The following is a 10,051-nucleotide window of genomic DNA, read 5'->3' on the forward strand; positions in this document are numbered from 1 at the left end:
TGGACAGACGGACATACAGACAGAGGACACAGACAGAGCCACAAATAGACGGACACACGGGCAGACAGAGCCACAGACAGAGTCACGGACAGACGGACACACGGACAGGGCCACAGGCGGACAGACAGACACACAAGGACACGGACAGAGTCACAGACAGAGCCACAGACAGAGTCACAGACAGACGGACAGACGGACAGACAGAGTCACGGACAGATGGGCACACAGACACACAGAGCCATGGGCGGACAGGGACACGGACAGACGGACACACGGACAGAGCCACGGACAGATGGACAAACAGGCAGAGCCCCAGACAGACAGACAGACAGACCCACAGACGGACGGACAAATGGACAGAGCCACAGAACCATGGACAGATGGACACACAGTCCAATGGGCCCACGGACAGACCCATGGACGGACAGACGGACGGACCCACAAACTGACCCACGGACACAATCCGTCCGTCTGTCCCCCTGCCTGTCCCGTGGGAGCCCGGGCACCAGAGGCTGGGGGGCACTGGGGGTACCGGGGGACTTGGACTGGGAACAGTGGGGCACACTGGGGACACTGGGAGAGCTGGGAGGCACTGGTGGGGTACTGGGGGACACTGGGAGGCACTGGGAGAGTGGGGGGGCACTGGGAGGCTCTAGGGGACATGGGGAGACTGGGACTGGGAACAGTGGGGGATACTGGGAGGCACTGGGGACTGGACTGGGAGCAGCGGAGCACACTGGAGACACTGGGAGAGCAGGGGGGGCACTGGGAGAGCGGGGTGGGGGCACTGGGAGGGGGCGCGGCCTAAAGAGGGGGCGTGGTCTACGGGAGGGGCACGGCCTGCGCTGAGGGGCGTGGCCTGATGATTGACATGAAGCGAGACACACGGCCGAATGGGAGGGGGCGTGGTCTATGTGCTAAAGAGGCGTGGTCTAATGATTGACGTGAAGCGAGAGGCGCGGCTCACTGGAGGGGGCGTGGTATAGTGATTGACGAGTCGCGGAGTGGGCGTGGCCTCGCTACCCGGCCCTCCCATTGGCGGCGGCGCTGACCAATGGCGAGACGGGGCGTTGCCGTGGGGGGGCGGGGCCTCACCCCTCGTGCCGCGCTCCCATTGGCCGCGGCCGCGCGCGCACCGGAAGTCGTCGTGACGCACTGTACGTGCTGACGTTGCGCGGTGGCGACGGCGCACGGGAGCGCGGCGGCGGCGGCGGCGGCGGTGAGTGGGGGGAGGACACCGGGCCTGGCCGCGACCCCCGGGCTCCAACCCCGCCTCCTCGGGCTCCAACCCCGCCCCCTCGGTACCCCCCGGCCTCGCCGCCTTCTCCGGTACCGGGGGTTCCTGGGAGGGCGGGATCCCGCGTTTCCCTGCGCGTCGGGATGGAAGGGCGGGGATCCGCTGGTTCCTGGGGGGCTCCAACCGGGGGGAGTACCGGGGGTTCCCCTCCCCCCGGTACCGAGGGTTCCTTCCCTGCACCCCGGGACTGGGAAGGGGGGAGTGGGGCGGTGGTTCGTGGAGGGCTCCCGTGCCAACTGCGGGGGGCGGCAGACCCTTCCTGACCTCGCCCCCGCCCTAGCCCGCTACCGGCCTCGTCCCCCTGCCCCCAGTACCGGGAGTGCCTTCCCTGCACCCCGGGACAGGGAGGGAGGGGTGGTGGTGGGGGCTCCCGTTCCAAACGGGGGGGGGTCAGGCCCACGCTGAGCCCTTCTCTATCCTCGGTACCGGAGGCCCCCGGTAGGGGGGTGTCTAGGGTTGGGGGGCCTTTCCGTGGGGTTTGGGAGCGTGACCAGGGGGGCCTGGGATCCCGGTGCGCCCCCCTCTCCGGCCCTATCGGGGACTCAGAATACCCCCACGGTACCGAGGGCCTCTGAGAGAGGGGGGTCCCGTGTTGGGGTTCCTTCCCCTGCACCCCAGGATGGGGCTGGGGGGGCCCGTTTGCCTTCTGGAAGTCCCATTCCATGCCCCCCCCCCGAGTTCTGGTACCAGCCCTGAGAGGGGATCCAAGGTTGGGGTTCCCATCCCTTCACCCCGGGATGGAACTGGGGGCCCCCACTCGTCTCTTGGTATCCTGTTCCCTGCCTCCCCCCTCCCCCACACTTCCCAGTACTGGTACCAAGCCCTGAGGGTGGTCCAATGTTGGGATTCCCATCCCTGCACCCCAGGATGGATCTGGGGGGGTTGTGTCCCATTCCCTGACCCCCTCCCCTCTCTCCACAGGGATCTCCCACCGGATCGCAAGCCCGGGGGGGGCCATCCGACACCATCGCATCCTCCTGAGTGCCGCCGCCCCCCATCCCTACCCGCTTTGGCTCCATTTTTGGGGGGGGGGGGGGAAGCGCTTTCCTGCACCATGTGAGGGGGGTGGGGGGCACGGCTGTACTCCCGCCCCCCCCCCCCCCCCCCTCTTTTTCGTGTTCCCGTCATGATGTTCCGGGACCAGGTGGGAATCGTGGCCGGTTGGTTCAAGGGCTGGAATGAATGTGAGCAGACGGTGGCTCTGCTCTCACTGCTCAAGCGCGTCACCCGTACGCAGGCCCGGTTCCTGCAGCTCTGCCTCGAGCACTCGCTGGCCGACTGCGCCGACATCCACCTCCTGGAGGCCGAGGCCAACAGCGCCGGTCAGTGCCCGGGGAGGGGGCTCCAAGGGGCTCCCTCCATGGAGGAAGGGGCTCTAGGGGGGGCTCCTCAGGAGAGTTCGGGGGCTCCGTGTGTGGATGAAGGAGCGCCACAAGTGGACAGTGGGGCTCCTCAGGGGGGTTGGGGGGCTCCCTGGATGGAGGAGAGATTTTTGGGGGGCTCCCTGTGTGGATGGAGGGGTGCCCCAAGTGGACGAGGGGTCCCTATGGGGCTCGCCACTGGGGTTTGCGGGGGCCGAAGAGACTCCCTAGGTGGAGGAGAGGGTTTTGGGGGGCTTTCTGTGTGAATGAATGGGTGCCCCAAGTGGACAGGGAGTCCCTATGGGGCTCCCCAGGTGGACAGGGGGGCTCTGGAGGGTTGGGGGCTCAGAGATCCTCCCTGGATGGAGGAGGGGGCTTTAGGGGGCTCCTCAGGGGAGGTGGGGTCCTCCCTGTGTGGATGAAAGGGTACCCCAATTAGACAGGGGGTCCCTATGGGGCTCCCCAGGTGGACAGGGGATCTCTGTGGGGGGTTGGGGAGCTCAGAGAGCCTCCCTGGATGGAGGAGGGGGCTCTAGGGGCTCCTCAGGGGAGTTGGGGGGCTCCCTGTGTGGACGAAGGGGCACCCCAAGTTGACAGGGGGTCTCTATGGGGCTCCCCAGGTGGGCAAGGGGCTCTGGGGGTTCCCCGGGGGGGAGGCTTGGGGTCTCCAAGAGGCCCCCAGATGGATGAAAGGGGCTCCCTGGTTGGACAGGTGGTGTCTGGGGAGGGGGTGTCTTGGGGGGCTCCCCTCTTCCCCCTCCCCTCTCCCCTCCCTTTCCCTCTCCCCGCAACAAGCCCATTCCCTATGATACTCCCCCCCCGCCCCACACTTCCATGCTGACCCCTCATTCTCTCTTTTTCTCGCCAGCCGCCATCAGCCAGTGGCCACAGGAGCCGGCGGAGGCCGCGGTAGCCCTGCTGTTGGCCCACTTGCCGCTGCTTCAACCGGGCAACGCGGCGGCCAAGGCCGAATACATGAAGCGTTTGCAGAAAGTGTTGGCGGACGCCATCGAGAGCAACCGGTGTGTGGAGGAAAGTCGACAGCTTCTCTCCTATGCCCTCATCCATCCTGCCACCACGCTGGACGACCGCAGCGCCCTCGCCCTTTGGTTGGGCCACTTAGAAGAGAGATTGGCTACTGGGGCTTCCTCGCAACCCCCACGGCCTCCCCGACCTCCCGAGGCCCCGCGACGGCCGCCCCCTCCTCACGAATGGCCGGAGGCGGCTTCCGAGTTGGGGGCCACAGCGTGGGGTGAAGCGGCCCCACGGGAGAACGGGCACGCGGGGGCTTTTCAGCCCTCCAGCAGCGGGAACGGCCTGGGGGGAGCAGGTGAGTGCGAGGGGTGGGTAACGGAACGGAGGGGCTGGGGAGGGGTTTGGGGGGGATAGAGAGGGGGGCTGGGCGCGTCAGGGAGGGCGTCAGGGGTTTGGGGGGGACAAGGAGGGGTTTGGGGGGGCAGAGAGGGGGCTGGGGGGCATCAGGGAGGGCAAAGAGGGGTTTGGGGGGACAAGGAGGGGTTTGGGGGCCAGAGAGGGGGCTGGGGGGCATCAGGGAGGGCAAAGAGGGGTTTGGGGGGACAAGGAGAGGTTTGGGGGGGGACTGGGAGGACGTGGAGGTGTTTTAGGGGGGTGGGGGTCAGGGAACAGCCGGGGGGTGGGGGGCAGTGGGGAGGTTGGGGACGGGTTTGGGGGGGATAGAGAGGGGGCTGGGGGGATCAGGGAGGGCAAGGAGGGATTTGAGGGGGCTGGGAGGGGTCTGGAAGGACCAGAAAGAGTTTTGGGGGGCTGGGGGGGCCCTAGGGACAGTTGGGGGGCAACTCCCCCCCCCATCTTTCGCCCCCAGCCCTTTGAAGCTGCTGTGCGGCAGCCCCTGAAGGGCAGTCGGGGGTCACCTGAGGGGCTCTGGGGGTTGCAGTGGGGGTATCTGGGAGCAACTGGGGGGCTATGGAGGTTGAGGGGGGGCAGCTGGGGGGCTTGGGGGGGGTCCCAAATCCCTGAGACCCCCCCATTTTCCCCCCAGCCTTGCTGCAGCCGAGCCCCCTGAAGCGCCCGCTGTCGCTGCTGCCCGGCAGCCCCCAAGGAGGAGGAGGAGGGGTGGGCAGCGATTGGTCGGGGGGGGCAGTGGTCGGTGAGGATCCCCCCGCGCCCCCACGTCCCCCACCTTTTGGGGACCACGCGCCGCTGTCCCCCCAAAGCAGCGTGGCCTCTTCGGGCAGCGAGCAGACGGAGGAGACACCTGGCGGCCGTAACAGCTTCCAGGAGGATGGAAGCGGCATGAAAGGTGGGAAAAGGGAGGGGGAATAATGGGGGGGGGGGGGGCTTAAAAGGGGACGGGGGCTGTCACCTGACTGCCACCCCCTCTGTGCCCCCTTGTCCCCCCCCAGATGTCCCCTCGTGGCTGAAGAGCCTACGGCTCCACAAGTACGCAGCGCTCTTCTCCCAGATGAGCTACGAGGAGATGATGACGCTGACGGAGCGACACCTGGAGTCACAGGTGCGTCACCCCCCCATGTCCCTGTCACCCCCCCGAATGAGGGGACAACCCTCAATTTTGCCATGAGTGGCTTACAAGGAGACGATGACGCTGAGCAGCACCTCAAGTTGCTCTCTGTCACTTCCCCAATGTCCCTGTCACCCCCCCAATGTCCCTGTCACCCCCCCGTCTGTCCGTGTCCTGTCCCGCCCCCGTGACGCCGCTGTCCCCCCCCAGAATGTCACCAAGGGTGCGCGGCACAAGATCGCCCTCAGCATCCAGAAGCTGCGGGAGCGGCCGAGCGTGCTGCGCGCGCTGGAGAAGGTGCGTCCCCGTGTCTGTCCTCGCGTCCATCCCTGTGTCCCCTGGGGTGGGGGGGCACAGGACCCCTCCCCCCACGTCACTCTGTCACCCCCACCCCTCCCCCTGCTGTCACTGTACCTCCAGCCAAGGGCGCCCCCCTACCCACCCCCCCCCCCATTCCCAGGGCTCTGGGGGGGCCCCTGTATCCCCCCCCATGTCCCCTCTGGGGGTCCCTGTGTCCCCTTGACACCCCCATGCCCCCCGGTATGTCCCCTCTGGGGGTCCCCATAGCCCATCCGGGGTTTCCCATGTTCCCCTGACCCCCACCATGTCCCCCTTATGTCATCTCTGGGGGTTCCTGACCTCCCCGTCTCCCCCGATGTTCTCTCTGGGGGTCTCCATGTCTCCCTGACCCCCCTTGTTGTCCCCCCGTGTTCTCTCTGGGGTTCTGCTTGTCCCCATCTAGGGGTCCCCCTGTTCCTTCTGGTCCCTGTGTCCCTCTGACCCTGCATTGCCCCTCCATTTTCCTTCTGGGGGGATTCCTGTTCCCCCTCATGTCTCCCCTGGTGTCTCCGTAACTCCGCCTTTTGCCTCCTATGTCCCCTCTCGGGGTCTCCGTGTCCCCCTGACTCCCCCTGTTGCCCCCCATGTCCCCTCTGGGGGTCCCCGTGTCCCTCTAACCCCCCCGTGTCTCCTCTGGGGATCCCTGTCCCCCCTCATGTCCCCCCCGGTGTCCCTCTAACCTTGCCTGTTGCCCCCCTCCATGTTCCCTCTGGGGGTCTCCGTGTCCCCCTGAACCCCACGTGTCCCCTCTGGGGGTCCCTGTCCCCCCCACAGTGTTCCCCTGACCCCAGTTGTCCCCGCCAGGACATCCTGGAGGGGGGGAACCTGTGGTCGGCACTGCAGGAGCTCCAACAGATCTTGGCAACCCCCATCAAGGCGTTTCGGCCCCCCCCGGCCGCGCCCCCCACCCCCGGCCCCCCCGATGGGGCCCCCCCCGCACCCCCCCCCGCTGACGCCTTCGCCCCCCACCCCGGCACCGGCGACACAGAAGCCCCCGCGGCCCCCGTCCCTGACGGTGACATCCCGGGGCAGTTCACCCGCGTCATGGGCAAAGGTGGGACCCCCAAATCGGGGAGGGGCGGATTAGGGTGGTATGAGGGGGGCCTGGGGGTGATGGGGGGGTTTAGGGGGGGATGAGGAGGATGGGGGTTCTGGAGAGGAGGCATTATGGTGATATGGGAGGGGCTGGGGGGGATTAGGGGAATGAGGTGAACCTGAGGGGGTTGAGGGGGGGGATTAGGGGGATGGGGGATCCTGGGAGGGGCATTATGATGATATGGGAGGGTCAGGGGAGGGGATTAGGGTGATGGGGGTGGTTCCTGACTCTTTCTGCCCCCCCCAAGCAGCTCCTGGTGTCCTGAGGCTCATGGTTTGGAGGGGGGTGTTGGGGGGTGTTGGGGGGCGTTCTCAGAGGGGTTCCTGAGGTGGCGGAGGAGACTGACACCCCCCCCCACCACCCCGCAGCATGCCTGCAGCTCCTGGTATCCTGGGGGCTCGTGGTTTAGAGGGGAGTCCTGGGATTCTAGGGAGGTCTTGGGGGGGTCTTGGAGCGCTGGGGGGGTTCTTGGGGGGGCGCTGGCTGACCCCCACCCCACAGTGTGCACGCAGCTCCTGGTGTCGCGTCCGGACGAGGAGAACATCACCAGTTACCTCCAGCTCCTCGAGAAGTGCCTGAGCCACGAGGTGGGGGCCGGGGGGGGACGACACGGGGGGGGGGCATTTTGGGGCGGGGGGGCGGGGCTCTGGATGGCCCCCCCACTCACCCGTTTTCTCTCAGGCGTTCACGGAGACGCAGAAGAAGAGGCTTCTGTCTTGGAAGCAGCAAGTGCTGAAGCTGCTCCGCGCCTTCCCCAAGAAGGGGCTGCTCGACGGCCCGGGCTACCGCCCCCCAAAAGGGTAGGGGGCGAGGGGGGGGAGCGGGGGGACAAAAAGGGGGTGGGAAGGGTCTGAGGGGGGCAGAAGGTGCTAAAAGAGGGATCGGGGGCGTGGGGAAGGACTGGGAGGTGTCCAGGAAGTCCTAAAGGGGGGAATCGGGGGGGACAGAGAAGGGGTTGGAGGGGTCGGCGTGGGGGGGCACAAAAGGTGCTAAAGGGGGATCACGTGGATGGGGGGGGAGTTTGGGGGGGTCCAGATGGTGCTAAAAGGGGGATCAGGTGGATGGGGGGGGGGAGTTCGGGGGCGGGGGGGGAGCAGAAGGTGCCAAATGGGGGTTCCGGGGAGGGGGGGGGCTAGGAGGGTCCAGAAGGTGCTAATAGGAGGATCGGGTGGATGGGGGCACTCTAAGGGGCGGCTGGGGGGGTCCTGGGGGTGATGGGAGGGGGGCCTGTGGGGCTCTAGGTTTGAGGGGGGCTCTTGGGGAGTAGGTGTTCCCCCCTGTGCCTCCCCCTCATTCTTCTTTTCCCCCCCCGCCAGGTGGGCATTCGGCTCCAACTCGCTCCCCATAGCTGGCTCTGTGGGGGGGGCGGGGGGGCGGCGGGGGGGGCAGCGCCCCTTCCCTTTGCCCCCCCGCCCGCTGCCCCCCCCTGCCCGCTTGGGGCTGCTGGGACCCACGGCGGGGGGGGCGCCGGCTCCGAGGCCCCCCCTCGGTGGTGGGGCTCCCCCCCTTGGCGCGCAGGGACGGCAGGTGAGGATGGGGGAGTGGGGGATTGGCTGGGGGGTCTCTATGGGTGTTGGGGGGTTCTATGTGTCCCTATGGGTCAGGGGGGTCCCTGTGGGTCTGGGGCTTCTCTATGGGTCTGGGGTGGTCTCTATGGGTCCCTGTGGGGCTGGTGGGGGGTCCCTATGGGTCTCTGTGGGTCCCTATGGGGCTGTGAGGGGGGTCTTTGTGGATCCCTATGGGTCTGGGGATGGGGAGGAATTGGGTGGGTCCTGGGGGGGGGGGCTATGGGAGTCGGGGGGGCATTTGGGGAGGGAGGGGGTCCTGGGAGGAGGTGTCCATGGGGATTTTGGAGAGTGAGTGGGACAGATTGAGGTTCGGGAGGGTCTATGGGGATTTAGGGGGGCTCTTGGGGGGTGTGGGGGGGTTATGGGGGGGTCTCAGGGGGGATTTAGGGGGGGTCTCGGGATGGATCTGAGTGAATGGGTTGGGGGGGATAGTGGCTCTTCTCTGGGCTCCCCAGGGTGGGGGGTGTCCATTTTTGGGGTGCAGCCCCCCCTGACCCCCCCCCCCTTGTTGTTCCCCCCCACCTCAGAGCCTGTGGTTTGGCGCAGGGGGGTCTGGGGGGGCCCCCGGGAGCCGCAGCGCTGTGCAGCGCACACACTCGCTGCCTGTTCACCCCTCGCCCCCGGCGCTGCTCGCCTTCCCCCAGGGTAAAGGGGGGGTCCCCAAAGCCTGGGGGGGGTCCCTAAAGCATGGGGGTGTCCCATAAGGCAGAATAGGGGGGGGTCAGGAAGAAGGTGCGCCCTGTGCGCTGCTCACCTTCCCCAGGGCGGGGGGGGCAAAGTGGGGGTCCTCAAAAATAAGAGGGGGGGCCCGAAGCCTGGGAGGGTCCCCAAAGTGTAGAGGGGTCCTTTAAGACAGAGTGGAGGGGGACAGCTGGGAGGGGGTCCCCAAAACAGGGAATGGGGGGGTGGAAAGGGGGAGGGGGTTAAAAAGAGAAGGGGGTCCCCAAAACAGGGAATGGGGGGGTGGAAAGGGAGAGGGGGGGCAAAAATGGAAGAGGGTCCCCAAAACAGGGAATAGGGGGGCAGAAAGTGGGGGGAGGTGGGGACCTGCTCATCTTCCCTCAGGGTATTGGGGGGGGTTGTTGGAGCCCCCCTGGGTGGTTTGGGGAGGGTATCGGGGGTCTGGGGGGTGGTGTCAGGGGTCTGAGGGGCCCTCCCCTCACTGTGTGCCTCCCCTCACTGTGTGCCCCCCCCCAGAGTGCCCCCTCCCCGGCACCGACCTGGAGATCAACCCCACGCTGGAGTCGCTGTGCCTGAGCATGACCGAGCACGCGCTGGGAGGTACGGGGGGACACTGAGCATTCATGGCGGGGGGATTGGGGGCGGTGATGTGGGATGGGGGGGTCTTAGGGGGAGGGGGCTGTGGGGCAGGGGGGGACTGAGCATGTACTGGGGGGTTATGGGGGGCTATGGTGGGTCTATGGTGCTGGAGGGGGGAGACACGAGGGGGGGATTTGGGGTGCACGGGGGAGTTATGGGGTCATTTCCCCCCTCTCCCTGACGCCCCCCCCCTTGTGCCCCTCCCAGACGGAACAGACAAGACCTCCACCATCTGATGGCGCTGCCCTCCCCTTGGGGTGGGGGGGGACACCCCAAAAACACCTTTGGGGGGTGCATGGGGGGAAAATAACCCTCCCTGCCGCCCCCCCATCAAAAAAATCAGGGGGATCCCCCCCTTCCTTCCTCCCCCCCCGGGGGGGGTGTGTGTTACACTACTGGGGGGGGGAATCGGTTGCATTTTAAGCCCCCCTTCCCCCCCCACAGGTTTCTTGTTATCATAATTAATATTATTGGGGGGGGCAGGGCTTGGGGGGGGGTTGCGCTGCTCCTCTCCCCCCCCCGGTCCCCCCTCCTCGGTACAGCTCCTCCCCCCCCGTAGCCCCCCCCCTT

General features: G+C 67.2%; 1 protein-coding gene across 2 annotated transcripts; it reads left to right on the plus strand.

Annotated features, from left to right (window-relative positions):
- The first annotated feature begins 2,381 nt into the window (after nt 1-2,381).
- SAMD4B (sterile alpha motif domain containing 4B) lies at nt 2,382-9,911 on the plus strand. Of its 2 annotated transcripts, XM_054052957.1 has the most exons (12): nt 2,382-2,619; nt 3,527-3,988; nt 4,679-4,939; nt 5,043-5,152; nt 5,369-5,455; nt 6,302-6,551; nt 7,095-7,180; nt 7,275-7,393; nt 7,910-8,120; nt 8,689-8,806; nt 9,359-9,442; nt 9,689-9,911. In XM_054052957.1, the coding sequence occupies exons 1-12, from the start codon at nt 2,424-2,426 to the stop codon at nt 9,715-9,717; spliced, it is 2,013 nt and encodes a 670-aa protein (XP_053908932.1). In that variant the 5' UTR covers nt 2,382-2,423; the 3' UTR covers nt 9,718-9,911. The 2 variants fall into 2 exon arrangements, with proteins under 2 accessions (XP_053908932.1, XP_053908933.1); XM_054052958.1 differs by lacking the exon at nt 8,689-8,806 and having other exon boundaries at nt 2,383-2,619.
- Nucleotides 9,912-10,051: the final 140 nt, after the last annotated feature.

This window comes from Cuculus canorus, chromosome 37 (genome assembly GCF_017976375.1).
Source record: "Cuculus canorus isolate bCucCan1 chromosome 37, bCucCan1.pri, whole genome shotgun sequence".
NCBI classification, from domain to species: domain Eukaryota; kingdom Metazoa; phylum Chordata; class Aves; order Cuculiformes; family Cuculidae; genus Cuculus; species Cuculus canorus.